At 43.9% G+C, this 20,290-nt stretch overlaps 2 protein-coding genes across 5 annotated transcripts in view; one reads left to right on the forward strand and one right to left on the reverse strand.

Annotated features, from left to right (window-relative positions):
• trim47 (tripartite motif containing 47) overlaps positions 1–4,983 on the forward strand; it is a 24,662-nt gene extending 19,679 nt beyond the window's left edge. For both annotated transcript variants that reach the window (XM_036967577.1, XM_036967576.1), the window contains exon 10: positions 926–4,983. In XM_036967577.1, coding sequence (XP_036823472.1) covers positions 926–1,273 — 348 coding nt within the window. In that variant the 3' untranslated portion in view covers positions 1,274–4,983. The remainder of the gene's footprint in view (positions 1–925) is intronic.
• A 4,553-nt stretch (positions 4,984–9,536) lies between these two features.
• Positions 9,537–20,290, reverse strand: part of trim3b (tripartite motif containing 3b) — a 141,450-nt gene continuing 130,696 nt past the window's right edge. For all 3 annotated transcript variants that reach the window (XM_036967653.1, XM_036967651.1, XM_036967652.1), the window contains 2 exons: positions 16,483–16,623; positions 9,537–13,007 (listed from right to left, as the gene is read on the reverse strand). In XM_036967653.1, the coding sequence (XP_036823548.1) occupies positions 12,855–13,007; positions 16,483–16,623 (294 nt within the window). In that variant the 3' untranslated portion in view covers positions 9,537–12,854. The remainder of the gene's footprint in view (positions 13,008–16,482; positions 16,624–20,290) is intronic.

Raw genomic sequence — 20,290 nt, forward strand, 5'->3', positions numbered from 1 at the left:
CTCCGTGCAGAGTATATTGTCTCCGTGCAGAGTATTGTCTCCGTGCAGAGTATTGTCTTCGTGCAGAGTATTGTCTCCGTGCAGAGTATATTGTCTCCGTGCAGAGTATATTGTCTCCGTGCAGAGTATTGTCTCCGTCTTGTCTCCGTGCAGAGTATTGTCTCCGTGCAGAGTATTGTCTCCGTCTTGTCTCCGTGTAGAGTATTGTCTCCGTGCAGAGTATTGTCTCCGTCTTGTCTTCGTGCAAAGTATTGTCTTCATGCAGAGTATTGTCTCTGTCTTGTCTTCATGCAGAGTATTGTCTTCGTGCAGAGTATTGTCTCTGTCTTGTCTTCATGCAGAGTATTGTCCTCGTGCAGAGTATTGTCCTCGTGCAGAGTATTGTCCTCGTGCAGAGTATTGTCCTCGTGCAGAGTATTGTCCTCGTGCAGAGTATTGTCCTCGTGCAGAGTATTGTCTTCATGCAGAGTATTGTCTTCATGCAGGGTATTGTCTTCGTGCAGAGTATTGTCTTCATGCAGAGTATTGTCTTCATGCAGAGTATTGTCTTCGTGCAGTGTATTGAAACTAAAATATTAAACTGAAAAGTGTTTTCCACATTTAACCCCTCTGAATCAGAGAGGTGCGCCCCGCCCCGGCTGCCATAATCAACATCCACGTCTTCGGGGCCCGGGGAACAGCGGGTTAACTGCCTTGCTCCGGGGCAGAAAGACAGATTTTTTTTTTTTACCTTGACATCTCGGGGATTCGATCCAACCACCTTTCGGTTACTGGCTCAATGCTCTAACCACTGGGATCCTAATGTAAATTCTAGGGGTTGAAGCCACATGTTTCATTGGGCCATATGTACATATAGATGACACAGGGAAACTCAATGAAGAAAGGCAAGTACAGTACAGTTTTGATTTGTTGTTTCTTATTTCAGGTGGATGTGAAGGACAAGGGCGTATGGTACCTGGGGGTGACAGGGGAGTACAGTCCCAGGAAGGGTTTCGTCAACCTGTGTCCATCCTCCGGCTACTGGAGCCTCAGTCTGCAGGACAGGCTATATGCTAACGAGGAGGATGCCAAGATACCTCTGGCCGACTACTGGAACTCCCCGAGGGTGGGCGTGTACCTGGACTACGACGCAGGACGCGTGTCCTTCTACGACGCAGTCACCATGAAGAAGTTGTACATGTTTGAGGCGTACTTCGAAGAGCCGGTATCTCCTTTCTTCAGCCCAGGGAAGAACGATCCTGGGAGCAGACTGCAGATCTGTCATTACTACTGAGATGGCGGGGGGAGGGGAGGTGCCTGGGTAGAAGTTTTAGGCCTACAGCCAACTCTGAGTGTGTGTGGCTACTCATTACAGATTCACTCTTGATGACAGCAAGGAGGGGGGGGTGTGTGTGTGCCTGGGTAGAAGATGAGGCCTATAGCCAACCTTGAGAGTGAGTGTGTGTGTGTGGCTACTCATTCCAGATCCACGATTGATGATCAACCATTCCAGCTGTGGCTTTGTGCCCGAGCCCCTGGAGTGTTCTAGAATGGTACTAATTCTACTGTGGCTTTGTGCCCAAGCCCCTGGAGTGTTCTAGAATGGTACTGATTATACTGTGGCTTTATGGTACTGATTCTACTGTGGCTTTGTGCCAGAGCCCCTGGAGTGTTCTAGAATAGTACTGATTCTACTGTGGCTTTGTGCCAGAGCCCCTGGAGTGTTCTAGAATGGTACTGATTATACTGTGGCTTTATGGTACTGATTCTACTGTGGCTTTGTGCCCAAGTCCCTGGAGTGTTCTAGAATGGTACTGATTCTACTGTGGCTTTGTGCCCAGGCCCCTGGAGTGTTCTAGAATGGTACTGATTCTACTGTGGCTTTGTGCCAGAGCCCCTGGAGTGTTCTAGAATGTTACTAATTCTACTGTGGCTTTGTGCCAGAGCCCCTGGAGTGTTCTAGAATGTTACTAATTCTACTGTGGCTTTGTGCCAGAGCCCCTGGAGTGTTCTAGAATGTTACTAATTATACTGTGGCTTTGTGCAAGAGCCCCTGGAGTGTTCTAGAATGTTACTAATTCTACTGTGGCTTTGTGCTAGAGCCCCTGGAGTGTTCTAGAATGTTACTAATTCTACTGTGGCTTTGTGCCAGAGCCCCTGGAGTGTTCTAGAATGGTACTGATTCTACTGTGGTGGGGGTTCCAGAGTGTCTTGTTCAATTGTGATTGTAGAATTTCTAAAATGGAAACATTTAAAATGAAAGACTCCCTTGGTGGTTGTGTGTGGCACCACAGGGACTCGTTGTAACTAATGCATGACATCACGTTGGCAAGACAGTTGCCTTTCTCCTAAAGGACACCAAGACACGGCCTTGTGCCGTTAGTCAGCTGCAGAGTGTGACCGTTTCAACGTGTTGAATCGTCTGCAAAGTGAAAATGACAGCCAATATCCTGGTCAGAGGATTCTGGTTCTAACCACTGGACTTTACGGCGTGGTCTGACCTCTAAAAGCTGTGATAGGAAGTGCATGCATCTCATATGGCACCCTATTCCCTATATAGTGCACTACCAGGGTCCATAGGACTCTGGTAGAAAGTAGTGAACCATATTTATTTATTTATTTATTTATTTATTTAACTAGGCAAGTCAGTTAAGAACAAATTCTTATTTTCAATGACGGCCTAGGAACAGTGGGTTAACTACCTGTTCAGGGCCAGAACGACAGATTTGTACCTTGTCAGCTCGGGGGTTTAAACTTGCAACCTTCCGGTTACTAGTCCAACGCTCTAACCACTAGGCTACCCTGCCGCCCCATATAAGGGAATAGGGTGTGTGGTCATACTGTACCATAGTAGTGGACATAACAGCACTTCAGTCACGCCTGCTCCTACAGACAGTCATTAGAGGTGTTAGTACCCTACTACAGACACAGCACGTGTCCCCAATAGCACTCTGTACCATATACAGTGTACCACTTATGTCAAAATCAGATCACTATATAGGACAGGGATTCCCAAACTCGATACTCGGGTACACGTTTTAGTTAGTTGTTGTTGTTGTTGAGAAGTGCTGTTATGTCCACTACTATGGTACAGTATGACCACATACCCTATTCTCTTTATATGGTGCCACTACTTTCTACCAGACTTCTATGGACCCTGGGTAGTGCACTATATAGGGAATAGGGTGCCATATGAGATGCATCCATAGTTGATGTGCAGAAACGGAGGACTGCTCTGAATTTCCTAAAACGGAGAGTGCATGTAACTGCCAAAATAAAGGAAACTCAAACACAGTGTGTTAATAGGGCATTGGGGCCACCAGAACAGCTTCAATGTGTCTTGGCACCGATTCTACCGGAGTCTGGAACTCTACTGGAGGGATGTGACACCATTCTTCCCCCGGGAAATTCCATCATTTGGTGTTTTGTTGATTGGTGGTGGAAAACACGGTCTCAGGCGCCACTCCAGAATCTCCCGTAAGTGTTGAATTGGGTTGAGATCTGGTGACTGACACACACCTTTTTAAACCCCCTATGTTCCTATGAGACCCCTCTTTTAAATCACTGAGATCTTTTTTTTCTTGTAGCCAAAGTATCAGGGTATTTTTATACATGAACATAACCATTATGGGATGTCAATTGCTTAACTCAGGAACCACATCATGTGTGAGAAGCGCCTGCTTTCAATAGACGTTGTATCCCTCATATACTCGAGGGTTTCCTGTTTATTATGGCAGGTGCCTGTACGGTACATACTCTGTACCATTACATTGACTATTAATGGGTCCTGTTATTTGTTGTCAATAACATTACATCCTGTTTATTGTTGTCAATAACATTACATCCTGTTTATTGTTCAATAACATTACATCCTGTTTATTGTTCAATAACATTACATCCTGTTTATTGTTGTCAATAACATTACTTCCTGTTTATTGTTCAATAACATTACATCCTGTTTATTGATGGTTGTGAATAATCTTGTTTTATTTTAATAGTCTATTTTAGATTAAGTTTTTAACCTGTGTGTAGTTTTTGGTTCATCGTCATTTCGTAAATGTTTAACCAATTCCATTGTAAAGTGCTGACACTGGGCCATGTTCAGTTGCCAAACTTTCTCGAACATTGCAGATCTGCCATGAATCGAGCTGATGTGAATCCTTATTCTATATGTCAGAGGTATGTTTGTTCTACACAGGCTATTTCTATCCGAACGTTACAAAACATTGTCAGGCTTTTGTCGTTTATTTTGATGCTTTAACATGTGGAGAACACTGTTTACAGGGGTAGAATGTTTTCCTATTGGCTCTGTGTCCGTTCAGGTCACATTGCTCTGGTTGCTGATTGGTCCATTTGAGCATGGTCGTCTTGACCATCTGCGGTCCAACCAGAATGTTCCACTGGGGTTGTGTTCAAATAGAGGGCTGCGTTCAGTATGAATTTAGTGTAAAGCTCAATGAAACAGTGCTGTACTGAACGACCAGTTGAGAAAAGGAGAGCGGTTGGAGGTTAAATGTACAGCCGCCCTTTTTAAATAATTAACATATTGCTTCAAGTCACACTCACCAAATGAAGTAAATGTACCTTAGTCTGTTCAAGAACGTTTTGGGGAAAGGTGTTGTTCAGTACAAACTGTTACGCAATGTAGCAAACGTTCAATTGAACTGAACGCACCCCAACAATACACAAGGTCAGTTGTCTTTATGTTTGAAGTTATTATTTTTATCCTGTTATTCATTTACCCTTGAATATCAATGTATTTATTATTATTTTTTAACTTAAAAAAAAAAAAATGAATTTAGCGTTTTACTTCATTTTAATGAATCATGATTGTTTTAATGAAATGATTGCAATGCATATTGGGTATTTTGGAAAGAGTGGCTTTTTTTAAATTGTGTTTGTTCATGTTGTCATTGGTGCAAATTACAAATGCAATACTGTATATAGCCTACCGTCCTTGTGTTACTAATGAACATTTGGAAAATAAAATGTAACTGGACAATGTTGTTGTATTTACTAGATCAGAGTTCTCCAGAAAATTAATGTCAGTTAGGCTGAGAATTGTTTTACATTATTATTAGTTATGTTCTTGATTATTCTAGGAGAACGGGAGGTTTGATCTAGAGCAGTTGTTGTACGAATGGGAAAACCGGTAATAGAGGCGGCAGGTAGCCTAGTGGTTAGAGTGTAGAGGCGGCAGGTAGCCTAGTGGTTAGAGTGTAGAAGCGGCAGGTAGCCTAGTGGTTAGAGTGTAGAAGCGGCAGGTAGCCTAGTGGTTAGAGTGTAGAAGCGGCAGGTAGCCAAGTGGTTAGTGTAGAAGCGGCAGGTAGCCTAGTGGTTAGAGTGTAGAGGTGGCAGGTAGCCTAGTAGTTAGTGTAGATGCGGCAGGTAGCCAAGTGGTTAGTGTAGAAGCGGCAGGTAGCCAAGTGGTTAGTGTAGAAGCGGCAGGTAGCCTAGTGGTTAGAGTGTAGAAGCGGCAGGTAGCCAAGTGGTTAGTGTAGAAGCGGCAGGTAGCCTAGTGGTTAGAGTGTAGATGCGGCAGGTAGCCTAGTGGTTAGTGTTGCACTAGTAAACGGAAAGTTGTTGGATCAAATCCCAGAGCTGACTAGGTAAAAATCTATGCCTCTGAACAAGGCAGTTAACCCACTGTTCCTAGGCCGTCATTGAAAATAAGCATTTGTTCTTAACCCACTTGCATAGTTAAATAAAGGTAAAATAAATTGAGGGAGGGAAGCAAGAGGAAGGGCTGCACAATTAATTGAATTTTCATCCACGTGCAATAGTGACGTACAACATCCATATCGCAAGAGGCTGTGATTTTATTTTACCGTCATGAATGTAACATTCAAATGTCTTTTAGGCTGGGTTTCTCTACAGCACTTTGAGATGTCCGCTGATGTAAGAAGGGCTTTATAAATACATTTGATTAATAGGTGTCCCCCTGGAGGAAACTGTTCACCTGCCCTGTCACAAACACTTTTTTAATATTTTTTTTTACAGTACCTGGCTTTGGCATTAGTCGTCATGACAACACCGACCCCATTGAATCGCAATACACATTTTGTAATTTACAAGTCTCTTGAGGCACCCGTGTGCAATGTAACATAATACAGACTATCAGCATGATCTGTATCTAAAATCAACCGCTCATGTCGGCCCTTCATCTGCCGAGCGACAGCTGTGTTTGTCAGACCGTACTGAAGTCAAAGGCTTTTATTGACAATTACATGAAGTTGATGCAAAGATGTATTTGTAGTGTTGACCCTACTTTTTCAAGACCTCTGCAATCTGTCCTGGCATGCTGTCAATTAACTTCTGGACCACATCCTGACTGATGGCAGCCCATTCTTGCATAATCAATGCTTGGAGTTTGTCAGAATTTGTGGGTTTTTGTTTGTCCACCCGCCTCTTGAGGATTGACCACAAGTTCTCAATGGGATTAAGGTCTGGGGAGTTTCCTGGTCATGGACCCAAAATATCGATGTTTTGTTCCTCGAGCCACTTTATCACTTTTTGCCTTATGGCAAGTTGCTCCATCATGCTGGAAAAGGCATTGTTCATCACCAAACTGTTCCTGGACGGTTGGGAGAAGTTTCTCTCGGGGGATGTGTTGTAGAGGTCGACCGATTAATCGGAATGGCCGATTTAATTAGGGCAGTTTCAAGTTTTCATAACAATCGGAAATCTGTATTTTTGGGAGCCGATTTTTTATTTTTTTTTATTAATTTTTTTTACACCTTTTTATTTCATCTTTATTTAACTAGGCAAGTCAGTGAAGAACACATTCTTATTTTCAATGATGGCCTAGGAACAATGGGTAAACTGCCTCTTTCAGGGGCAGAAAGACAGATTTTCACCTTGCAACCGTACAGTTAACTAGTCCAATGCAATAAAGACCTGCCTCTCTTGTTGCACTCCACAAGGAGACTGACTGCCTGTTACACAAATGCAGTAAGCCAAGGTAAGTTGCTAGCTAGCATTAAACTTATCTTATCAAAAAAAATCATCATAATCACTAGTTAACTACACATGGTTGATGATATTACTAGATATTAATTAGCGTGTCCTGTGTTGCATATAATCTGACTGAGCATACAAGTATCTAAGTATCTGACTGAGTGGTGGTAGTATCTGACTGAGTGGCGCGTAAACATTCATTCAAACAGCACTTTCGTGCGTTTTGCCAGCAGCTCTTCGTTGTGCGTCAAGCATTGCGCTGTTTATGACTTCAAACCTATCAACTCCCGAGATGAGGCTGGTGTAACCGAAGTGAAATGGCTGGCTAGTTAGCGGGCTTGTTTCCCTTGCTCTGCATGGTTAACGCTGCTTCAATGTGGTGGCTGTTGTCATTGTGTTGCTGGTTCGAGCCCAGGGAGGAGTGAGGAGAGGGACGGAAGCTATGCTGTTACACTGGCAATACTAAAGTGCCTATAAGAACATCCAATAGTCAAAGGTTAATGAAATACAAATGGTATAGAGGGAAATAGTCCTATAATAACTACAACCTAAAACTTCTTACCTGGGAACATTGAAGACTCATGTTAAAAGGAACCACCAGCTTTCATATGTTCTCATGTTCTGAGCAAGGAACTTAAACGTTAGCTTTCTTACAGGGCACATATTGCACTTTTACTTTCTCCTCCAACACTGTGTTTTTGCATTATTTAAACCAAATTGAACATGTTTCATTATTTATTTGAGGCTAAATTGATTTTATTGATGTATTATATTAAGTTAAAATAAGTGTTAATTCAGTGTTGTTGTAATTGTCATTATTACAAATAAAAAACATATCGTCCATTTAATCAGTATCGGCTTTTTGGTCCTCCAATAATCGGTATCAGCGTTAAAAAAATCATAATCTTCGACCTCTGTGTTGATACCATTATTTTTTTCATGGCTCTTAGGCAGAATTGAACACACGAATGAATGGTCTCAGGATGCTTTACTGTTGGCATGACACAGGACTGATGGTAGCGCTCACCTTGTCTTCTCTCCGGATGCCCCAAACAATCGGAAAGGGGATTAGCACACAGCATTGCACAAGATCTTCAGTTTCTTGGCATTTCCTCGCATGGAATAGCCTTTATTTCTCAGAACAAGAATAGACTGACGAGTTTCAGAAGAAAGTTCTTTGTTTCTGGCTATTTTGAGCCTGTAATCGAACCCACAAATGCTGATGCTCCAGATACTCAACTAGTATAAAGAATGCCCATTTTATTGCTTCTTTAATCAGCACCACAGTTTTCAGCTGTGCTAACATAATTGCAAAAGGGTTTTCTAATGATCAATTAGCCTTTTAAAATGATAAACTTGGATTAGCTAACACAACGTGCCATTGGAACACAGGAGTGATGGTTTCTGATAATGGGCCTCTGTACACCTATGTAGATGTTCCATTAAATATCAGCCATTTCCAGCTACAATAATCATTTACAACATTAACAATGTCTACACTGTATTTCTGATCAATTTCATGTTATTTTAATGGACAAAAAAAATAGCTTTTCTTTCAAAAACAACGACATTTCTAAGTGACCCCAAACTTTTGAAAGGCAGTGTATATCTTAAACCACACAAACAAAGCACCCAGAAAACCATGACGGTGTTGTGTCTTTAATATTTCATTTATTTATTATATTTATTTAATATTTAATACATACTTTTGTAATCATACGAACTGAACAAAATACAAAACAAATTATTTTAAATATATACTGTATATCATACAGCATCTTTGTAAAAGTAATGTCATATTTCTGTTGATTTTATTTCAGTGTTGGCTTAGTTTAGTCCTAGCTTGTTTTAGTCTAGGTCATGCATTGGTGGGGGTCAGTAAGAACATCACTCAAGGTAGGAGATTACTCAAGCAAATACAATATTTTCTGAATAGTTTGAGACTAAATCAGTAACATGAGTTAAGTCTAGGACAGAGTATTTATTCCCTCCCGTTCCAATCATTTGTATGTTCTTTTTTTATTTATTTTAACTTTTAACTACGCAACTCAGTTAAGAACAAATTCTTATTTACGATGACGGCCTACCCCCGGGCCAAACACTAACCCGGACGACGCTGCGCCCAATGGGGACTCCCAATCACAGCCGGCTGTGATACAGCCTGGTCATCAGATCCAGGATCTGTAGTGACACCTCTAGCACTGAGTTGCAGTGCCTTAGACCGCTGTGATACAGCCTGGTCATCAGATCCAGGATCTGTAGTGACACCTCTAGCACTGAGTTGCAGTACCTTAGACCGCTGTGATACAGCCTGGAATCAGATCCAGGATCTGTAGTGACACCTCTAGCACTGAGTTGCAGTGCCTTAGACCGCTGTGATACAGCCTGGAATCAGATCCAGGATCTGTAGTGACACCTCTAGCACTGAGTTGCAGTGCCTTAGACCGCTGTGATACAGCCTGGAATCAGAACCAGGATCTGTAGTGACACCTCTAGCACTGAGTTGCAGTGCCTTAGACCGCTGTGATACAGCCTGGAATCAGAACCAGGATCTGTAGTGACACCTCTAGCACTGAGTTGCAGTGCCTTAGACCGCTGTGATACAACCTGGAATCAGTACCAGGATCTGTAGTGACACCTCTAGCACTGAGTTGCAGTGTCTTAGACCGCTGTGATACAGCCTGGAATCAGATCCAGGATCTGTAGTGACACCTCTAGCACTGAGTTGCAGTGCCTCGGGAGCGGCAGCTGGGGTGCGGTGGACTGAGATGCAGCACAGAGCATATGATTTATTCACACAAACAGGGGAAATTAGAACAGGGTTGGCCATCCGTCATATTGGAGAGCTACTGGGCGTGCAGGCTTTTGCTCCAGCCCTATACCTATACGGGGCGGCAGGGTAGCCTTGTGGGTAGAGCGTTGGACAAGTAACCGGAAGGTTGTAAGTTCAAACCCCCGAGCTGACAAGGTACAAATCTGTCGTTCTGCCCCTGAACAGGCAGTTAACCACTGTTCCTAGGCCTGTACATGTTCCTGTACATAAGAATTTGTTCTTAACTGACTTTACCTAGGTAAAGGTATATATCCTGCGGAGGAGCTGATTAATAGAATCAGGTGTGCTCTGAGTAGGACTGGAACAAAACCCTGCAGGAGGGTATAGGTCTCCAGGAAGAGCCACCCTTGAATTAGAAACTGCATGTGGGTGGAACTCTTTCCGCATGTCCTTGTCTGTTAACTGGCAATGTGCTTCTCATTTACCACAAAGAAAGCCTTCTGAACAGTGAAAGGCCATCAGACTGTTAAATAGCCATCACTAGCCGGTTACGTAACCCTGCACCTTAGAGGCTGTTGCCCTATATACATGGAATATATACTGGTCACTTTAATAAGGTTTAAATAATGTTTACATAGTGTGTTACTCATCTCATATGTACTGTATTCTATTCTACTGTATTTTAATCAATGCCACTCTGACATTGCTCAATCTAATGTGTGTATAATAATTAATTCCATAATGTTACTTTTAGATGTGTGTGTATTGTTGTGTGTATTGTTAGATGTTACTGCACTGTTGGAGCTAGAAACACAAGCATTTCACTACACCCGCAATAACATCTGCTAAACATGTGTATGTGACTTGATATGAAAGTCAGAACAAGTACAAATACTGGCAAACCCCCGTGGAGAAAGTGCTTTCGTCAGCCACAACAACAATAAGGAAGTGCTTTCGTCAGCCACAACAACAATAAGGAAGTGCTTTTGTCAGCCACAACAACAATAAGGAAGTGCTTTCGTCAGCCACAACAACAATAAGGAAGTGGTTTCGTCAGCCACAACAACAATAAGGAAGTGGTTTCGTCAGCCACAACAACAATAAGGAAGTGCTTTCGTCAGCCACAACAACAATAAGGAAGTGCTTTCGTCAGCCACAACAACAATAAGGAAGTGGTTTCGTCAGCCACAACAACAATAAGGAAGTAATATACACTTTTGGAATATGATATAGACAGCGATATTTGAATATACACAGAGTTACATATATATATATAAATTATTCCTTTGAAAGTAATCGTCTTTGTGTAATGTCCAACAACAACAATGTACAAAAATATATTTCAGTATAATAGTCGATGTGGATGTTTCCCCCACTAGAGGGCGCTGATGAGCAGTGTTTCAGTGCTACAGTCTCACAAGGCCTGCGTTCCAATAATCTCTCCTTTCTCCAGAAGTGTCCAGTTCCCTTTATTGGGGAGATTCACAATTTGTTTCGTTAACTCCTCCTTCCTCCTTCCTGCTTGTTTTGACATGAGATTAACACTTTATTTGGCTCGACAAAGACGACCAGTAACATTTCAAATAACTATCTATTAACCCTAGCTCTAACCCTGACCTTAGCAAGCAGGGGGGGGGGGGGGGGGGGGTCGTAGAGCAAAACACCAACGCAAAACACCAACGCATTTGTGAGAGTCTCAGCTTTCCGTGCGAACACTACAGGCCTTTTCACGAGAAGACCGATTTTTGGGGATGTCTCCTGGTCTAACAAACACTGCTGGTAGCTCTGCCACCTTCCACCACAGATGTGGACAGCCGACGTTGGCGGATGTGGTGGATTGAGATGCAGCCCATGCAAAAATACAGATATCTCTTAAACAGACTAATTTGTGCTTTTACACCTGCAATGCTTGCTGTTTGGGGTTTTGGGCTGGGTTTCTGTACAGCACTTTGAGATATCAGCTGATGTACGAAGGGCTATATAAATACATGTGATTTGATTTGATTTCCCGGGGGACGTCCACTCTATTACAAGGACATGTCTGGTACGGTAAATGGTAACTCACTTTAGCCCGAACAAGTGCACACTTCAGGAAGAAGGAGGAATTATTGGGACACACCCGAGGCCAAGAAGAGGAGGACATCTAAACAGCAGCAAATTAGATTTAAAAACATGTTTTGTTTGTTTGTTGTTAAAAGATAAAATCATGTAGAAATAAAAAATGTTTTAAACAAACAAGTCCTTTGTTTAAGTTCTTTAGAAAAAGAACACAAATAGAAATGTGTATAACTTTGTGCTCTTGATATTTGCAATTCATTCAGTTCAACCTCACATACAGTATCTTGTGAAGTGGTTGAGCTCTTCTACATAGCGTAACTAGATAGTGCATTGATCTAAAGTATTCAGATACCTCTACACACAAAACAAATATACATTATGTACGTCTATATAAGGTTATATAGATCACACAAAATGGCGGATGTAACACTCTTTTAGATTTATGGGTAAAAGATGGCTGACTACAACCCAAGGGGATAACAAGCTAAATCGATTCCACTTGTTTACAAAGTGGTCCCCAATGGAATAGACACAACCAGGGTATGAAGTATGGACATATTAACACTGTTTAATATTAACTTTCCTGTTGTCAAGTATTTATCTGATTCCCCTATGGTAAAGTCATATTTTCCATTCCACTCCAGCCTCCTAAAGGGGAGTTCAGTTCTCCCTTGTCTGGCTGGAGAGTTTGGCAGAATGGAATTTGCAGAAAGTACCATACGGGGAACAAGGTAAAGCTGCAGGGGAGAGTCCCAACGGGCTCCCTCTACTGTAGGTAGTAGTATGAGAACCGTGGTTCGGTCCGGTCCGGTCCGGTCCATCCATCCATCCATCCATCCATCCATCCTACTGTAGGAAGCAGTATATGAACCGTGGTTCGGTCTGTCCAACTCTCCATCCATCCTACTGTAGGAAGCAGTAGGCTTTGAAGCAGTTGTTCTGTGGGTCCATCTCTCTGTCCCTCCATCTGTCCACCCCTCCTACTATCCATCCCTCAAACCTTTGAAGAGTCAGCCATGGCTCCATGTCCCTCTCTCTCTCTCTCTCTCTCTCTCTCTCCCTCCCGATCCTTCCTTCCATCTCTCTATCATTGTAGATAGCGGTAGATCTTGAAGCAGTGGTTTCCAGAATCGGCTACGGCCACGTGTCCATCAGAGGTGAGGGTCAGACCCTGGGGGCCGTAGAGAGGGTCAGCTGATGTGTTGATATAGGACAGGAAGGAACCAGCGCTGTCAAATACCTGGGGAAAGAAAAAAAGGGGTTTCAAATCAAATCCAATTTTAATTCACATGCGCGGAATTACAACAGACCTTGGTGAAATGCCCTTAACCAACAACGCAGTTATGAAAATACCTATAAAAAAAGAAACAAAAGTAACAACTAATTAAAGAGCAGCAGTTAAATAACAATAGCGATATTATATACAGGGGGTACCGGTACTGAGTCATTAGCGAGGCTATATACAGGGGGTACCGGTACTGAGTCATTAGCGAGGCTATATACAGGGGGTACCGGTACTGAGTCATTAGCGAGGCTATATACAGGGGGTACCGGTACTGAGTCATTAGCGAGGCTATATACAGGGGGTACCGGTACTGAGTCATTAGCGAGGCTATATACAGGGGGGTACCGGTACTGAGTCATTAGCGAGGCTATATACAGGGGGTACCGGTACTGAGTCATTAGCGAGGCTATATACAGGGGGGTACCGGTACTGAGTCATTAGCGAGGCTATATACAGGGGGTACTGGTACAGAGTCAATGTGGAGGCTATGTACAGGGGGTACTGGTACAGAGTCAATGTGGAGGCTATATACAGGGGGTACTGGTACAGAGTCAATGTGGAGACTATATACAGGGGGTACTGGTACAGAGTCAATGTGGAGGCTACATACAGGGGGTACTGGTACAGAGTCAATGTGGAGGCTATGTACAGGGGGTACTGGTACAGAGTCAATGTGGAGGCTATATACAGGGGGTACTGGTACAGAGTCAATGTGGAGGCTATGTACAGGGGGTACCGGTACTGAGTCATTAGCGAGGCTATATACAGGGGGTACTGGTACAGAGTCAATGTGGAGACTATGTACAGGGGGTACTGGTACAGAGTCAATGTGGAGGCTATATACAGGGGGTACTGGTACAGAGTCAATGTGGAGGCTATGTACAGGGGGTACTGGTACAGAGTCAATGTGGAGGCTACATACAGGGGGGTACAGAGTCAATGTGCAGGGGGTACCGGTTAATTGAGGTAATATGTACATGTTGGTAGAGTTATTAAAGTGACTATACATAGATAATAACAGAGAGTAGCAGCAGCGTAGAAGAAGGGGGGGGGGGGGTGCAAATAGTAGTGATTTGATTAGATGTTCAGGAGTCTTATGGCTTGGGGGTAGAAGCTGTTTAGAAGCCTCTTGGTCCTAGACTTGGTGCTCCGGTATCGCTTGCCGTGCGGTAGCAGAGAGAACAGTTTATGACTGGGGTGGCTGGAGTCTTGTTTCAGTTGTAGTTTTTGTGTTAAATTCTGTTCTTACAGACCTTTTTTTTTCCATCTGAATTTGTATTGTATTGTAAATGGATCTGAACCCCCAGGCTCCCGCTTGGGAAAACAACGTCTTAGCCCTTATTAGGAGGATGTTTCCTCTGCAACGGCTCAGACACGAGGCGTACGTGGCAGGGACTCCAGACAGTTAAGGATTATAAAGGAAAAGACACCTACGCAAAACACTGCAAAATATGTGTACGTGACCAATAACATTTGATTTGATTTTGATTTGATGCCTTGGGCTGAGGTTGACTGATTTTAAGTCGCAGTCAGAGCTACCTCATCACAACAGAGAGCGTGAGTCCAACTCATCTTTACTATACACTCGGATAGCTAATCTTGAATCCAGGTGAAATGCTTTTTTTTTGTGTCAGACAGATCAATAGAGATCACAACGTTACAACTTTTCCATTATGGTGTCTGTTAGAGAACAGGCAACGCCATTGAGGCAGTCACCATTTTTAAGCAGTCACTTTTCTGCTCCTACTACTTCTATGAGTTGGAAAACAAACTGAAAGGGTGCACACTGCCCCCTGGAGGGTGTTGTCTGAACAGGTTTAAAGACAAGGTTGGTGATTTAATGCCCCCTGGAGGGTGTTGTCTGAACAGGTTTAAAGGATGGTGATTTACTGCCCCCTGGAGGGTGTTGTCTGAACAGGTTTAAAGACAAGGTTGGTGATTTACTGCCACCTGGAGGGTGTTGTCTGAACAGGTATAAAGACAAGGTTGGTGATTTACTGCCCCCTGGAGGGTGTTGTCTGAACAGGTATAAAGGTTGGTGATTTACTGCCACCTGGAGGGTGTTGTCTGAACAGGTTTAAAGGTTGGTGATTTACTGCCCCCTGGAGGGTGTTGTCTGAACAGGTTTAAAGACAAGGTTGGTGATTTACTGCCCCCTGGAGGGTGTTGTCTGAACAGGTTTAAAGACAAGGTTGGTGATTTACTGCCCCCTGGAGGGTGTTGTCTGAACAGGTTTAAAGACAAGGTTGGTGATTTACTGCCCCCTGGAGGGTGTTGTCTGAACAGGTTTAAAGGTTGGTGATTTACTGCCCCCTGGAGGGTGTTGTCTGAACAGGTTTAAAGGATAGTGATTTACTGCCCCCTGGAGGGTGTTGTCTGAACAGGTTTAAAGACAAGGTTGGTGATTTACTGCCCCCTGGAGGGTGTTGTCTGAACAGGTTTAAAGACAAGGTTGGTGATTTACTGCCCCCGGGAGGGTGTTGTCTGAACAGGTATAAAGACAAGGATGGTGATTTACTGCCCCCTGGAGGGTGTTGTCTGAACAGGTATAAAGGATGGTAATTTACTGCCCCCTGGAGGGTGTTGTCTGAACAGGTATAAAGGATGGTGATTTACTGCCCCCTGGAGGGTGTTGTCTGAACAGGTACAATGGATGGTGATTTACTGCCCCCTGGAGTTATGGAATGTTTCCTCACAAGTATAATTCATTGGCTCTTTCCTCCTGGTGATCTGGATTGAATTATTTTGTCCTTCCTTAAACCAATTTGACTACTTGGTGAAAATGGTGAAAGTCCTCAATGGTGCTGCCCATGCTAAAACAAGCTTTTGGGCACTAGAGTCCTCTATGCATCTCTATTGTTTGTGTGTGTTATCTCCCAAATTAGATGCTGTGGGTGTGGCCTCATCTGTATCAGGTGCTGTGGGTGTGGCCCCAACTGTATCAGGTGCTGTGGGTGTGGCCCCACCTGTATCGGGTGCTGTGGGTGTGGCCCCACCTTGTATCAGGTGCTGTGGGTGTGTCCCCACCTTGTATCAGGTGCTGTGGGTGTGGCCTCACCTTGTATGAGGTGCTGTGGGTGTGGCCTCACCTTGTATGAGGTGCTGTGGGTGTGGCCTCACCTTGTTTGAGGTGCTGTGGGTGTGGCCTCACCTTGTATCAGGTGCTGTGGGTGTGGCCTCACCTTGTCTCAGGTGCGGTGGGTGTGGCCTCACCTTGTATCAGGTGCGGTGGGTGTGGCCTCACTTTGTATCAGGTGCTGTGGGTGTGGCCTCACCTTGTATCAGGTGCTGTGGGTGTGGCCTCACCTTGTATCAGGTGCTGTGGGTGTGGCCTCACCTTGTATCAGGTGCTGTGGGTGTGGCCTCACCTTGTATCAGGTGCTGTGGGTGTGGCCTCACCTTGTATCAGGTGCTGTGGGTGTGGCCTCACCTGTATGCGGCTGTTGCCCCAGTCGGCCACGATGATGTTCCCATTGGTATCCACGGCAACTCCGGTGGGGGCATTGAACTGGCCGTTCCCCTCGCCATGGGAACCAAACTTAAACAGGAACTCACCGTCTGCACTGTACACCTGGTGACAGGAAGTAGACACACACATACCTCTGTGAGGTCACACCTGTGGGGGGGGGGGGGGGGTTGAAAGGATAGTTTACCTGTAGAATATTCAGTAGACTATGCAGGGTAGACATCTTGTTAAGGGCAGAGATTCCGTAGACTATGCATGGTAGACATCTTGTTAAGGGCAGAGATTCAGTAGAATATGCAGGGTAGACATCTTGTGAAGGGCAGAGATTCAGTAAAATATGCAGGGTAGACATCTTGTTAAGGGCAGAGATTCAGCAGACTATGCAGGGTAGACATCTTGTTAAGGGCAGAGATTCAGTAAAATATGCAGGGTAGACATCTTGTTAAGGGCAGAGATTCAGCAGACTATGCAGGGTAGACATCTTGTTAAGGGCAGAGATTCAGTAAAATATGCAGGGTAGACATCTTGTTAAGGGCAGAGATTCAGCAGACTATGCAGGGTAGACATCTTGTTATGGGCAGAGATTCAGTAAAATATGCAGGGTAGACATCTTGTTAAGGGCAGAGATTCAGTAAAATATGCAGGGTAGACATCTTGTTAAGGGCAGAGATTCAGTAGACTATGCAGGGTAGACATCTTGTTAAGGGCAGAGATTCAGTAAAATATGCAGGGTAGACATCTTGTTAAGGGCAGAGATTCAGTAGACTATGCAGGGTAGACATCTTGTTAAGGGCAGAGATTCAGTAGACTATGCAGGGTAGACATCTTGTTAAGGGCAGAGATTCAGTAGACTATGCAGGGTAGACATCTTGTTAAGGGCAGAGATTCAGTAGACTATGCAGGGTAGACATCTTGTTAAGGGCAGAGATTCAGTAGACTATGCAGGGTAGACATCTTGTTAAGGGCAGAGATTCAGTAGACTATGCAGGGTAGACATCTTGTTAAGGGCAGAGATTCAGTAGACTATGCAGGGTAGACATCTTGTTAAGGGCAGAGATTCAGTAGACTATGCAGGGTAGACATCTTGTTAAGGGCAGAGATTCAGTAGACTATGTAGGGTAGACATCTTGTTAAGGCCAGAGATTCAGTAGACTATGCAGGGTAGACATCTTGTTAAGGGCAGAGATTCAGTAGACTATGCAGGGTAGACATCTTGTTAAGGGCAGAGATTCAGTAGACTATGCAGGGTAGACATCTTGTTAAGGGCAGAGATTCAGTAGACTATGCAGGGTAGACATCTTGTTAAGGGCAGAGATTCAGTAGACTATGCAGGGTAGACATCTTGTTAAGGGCAGAGATTCAGTAGACTATGCAGGGTAGACATCTTGTTAAGGGCAGAGATTCAGTAGACTATGCAGGGTAGACATCTTGTTAAGGGCAGAGATTCAGTTGAATATGCAGGGTAGACATCTTGTTAAGGGCAGAGATTCAGTAGACTATGCAGGGTAGACATCTTGTTAAGGGCAGAGATTCAGTAGACTATGCAGGGTAGACATCTTGTTAAGGGCAGAGATTCAGTAGACTATGCAGGGTAGACATCTTGTTAAGGGCAGAGATTCAGTAGACTATGCAGGGTAGACATCTTGTTAAGGGCAGAGATTCAGTAGACTATGCAGGGTAGACATCTTGTTAAGGGCAGAGATTCAGTAGACTATGCAGGGTAGACATCTTGTTGAGGGCAGAGATTCAGTAGACTATGCAGGGTAGACATCTTGTTAAGGGCAGAGATTCAGTAGACTATGCAGGGTAGACATCTTGTTAAGGGCAGAGATTCAGTAGACTATGTAGGGTAGACATCTTGTTAAGGGCAGAGATTCAGTAGACTATGCAGGGTAGACATCTTGTTAAGGGCAGAGATTCAGTAGACTATGCAGGGTAGACATCTTGTTAAGGGCAGAGATTCAGTAGACTATGCAGGGTAGACATCTTGTTAAGGGCAGAGATTCAGTAGACTATGCAGGGTAGACATCTTGTTAAGGGCAGAGATTCAGTAGACTATGCAGGGTAGACATCTTGTTAAGGGCAGAGATTCAGTAGACTATGCAGGGTAGACATCTTGTTAAGGGCAGAGATTCAGTAGACTATGCAGGGTAGACATCTTGTTGAGGGCAGAGATTCAGTAGACTATGCAGGGTAGACATCTTGTTAAGGGCAGAGATTCAGTAGACTATGCAGGGTAGACATCTTGTTAAGGGCAGAGATTCAGTAGACTATGTAGGGTAGACATCTTGTTAAGGGCAGAGATTCAGTAGACTATGCAGGGTAGACATCTTGTTAAGGGCAGAGATTCAGTAGACTATGCAGGGTAGACATCTTGTTAAGGGCAGAGATTCAGTAGACTATGCAGGGTAGACATCTTGTTAAGGGCAGAGATTCAGTAGACTATGCAGGGTAGACATCTTGTTAAGGGCAGAGATTCAGTAGACTATGCAGGGTAGACATCTTGTTAAGGGCAGAGATTCAGTTGAATATGCAACTTTGAGATGCAGAATGTTCAGGTTCATAAGTGTCCATCATTATTTACTGTGCTCAAAGTTAGTTATAGCCGGCAAAGTTATTTACAAAATACACTTAGACAAAATACTTACTTGATTCAATACAAAACAAACCTTAAGCCTGCGTGCGTAATGGGTCCACGGTCAAACGACTACCCCTCATCACTGTCAAACGCTCCCTAAAACACTTCAGCGTGCAGGCCTTTCTAATCGACCTGGCACGGGTATCCTAGAAGTATATTGACCTCATCCCGTCATTAGAGGATGCCTGGATGCTCTTAAAAATCGCTTTCCTCTCCATCTTAAATAAGCATGCCCCACTCAAAGAAATGTAGAACTAAGAACAGATATAGCCCTTGGTTCACCCCAGACTTGACTGCCCTTGACCAGCACAAAAACATCCTGTGGCGTTCTGCATTAGCATCGAATAGCCCCCGTGATATGCAACTTTTCAGGGAAGTCAGGAACCAATATACTCAGTCAGTTAGGAAAGCTAAGGCTAGCTTTTTCAAACAGAAATTTGCTTCCTGTAGTACTAATTCCAAAACGTTTTGGGACACTGTAAAGTCCATGGAGAATAAGAACACCTCCTCCCAGCTGCCTACTGCACTGAGGCTAGGAAACACTGTCACCACCTATAAATCTACGATAATCGATCATTTCAATAAGCATTTTTCTACAGCTGGCCATGCTTTTCACCTGGCTACCCCCTTCGACTGTCAATCATCGCATTCCTATCGGCAGACTCAAATGAATGCCTCGCCTGGTTCACCAACGACTTCTGAGATTGAGTTCAGTGTGTCAAATCGCAGGGCCTGTTGTCCAGACCTCTGGCGGTCTCCATGGGTGTGCCACAGGGTTCAATTCTCGGCCGATTCTTTTCTCTGTATATATCAATGATGTCGCTCTTGCTGCTGGTGATTCTCTGATCCACATCTACGCAGATGACACCATTCTGTATTCATCTGGCCCTTCTTTGGACACTGTGCTAACACACCTCCAAATGAGCTTCAACGCCTTACAACACTCCTTCCGTTGCCTCCAACTGCTTTTAAATGCTAGTAAAACTAAATGCATACTCTTCAACCGATTTCTGCCTGCACCCTCCTGCTCGACTAGCATCACTACTCTGGAAGGTTCTGACTTAGAATATGTGGACAACTACAAATACCTAGGAGTCTGGCTAGACTGTAAACTCTCCTTCCAGACTCACATTA

The sequence above is a fragment of the Oncorhynchus mykiss genome, chromosome Y (genome assembly GCF_013265735.2).
Source record: "Oncorhynchus mykiss isolate Arlee chromosome Y, USDA_OmykA_1.1, whole genome shotgun sequence".
NCBI lineage: Eukaryota > Metazoa > Chordata > Actinopteri > Salmoniformes > Salmonidae > Oncorhynchus > Oncorhynchus mykiss.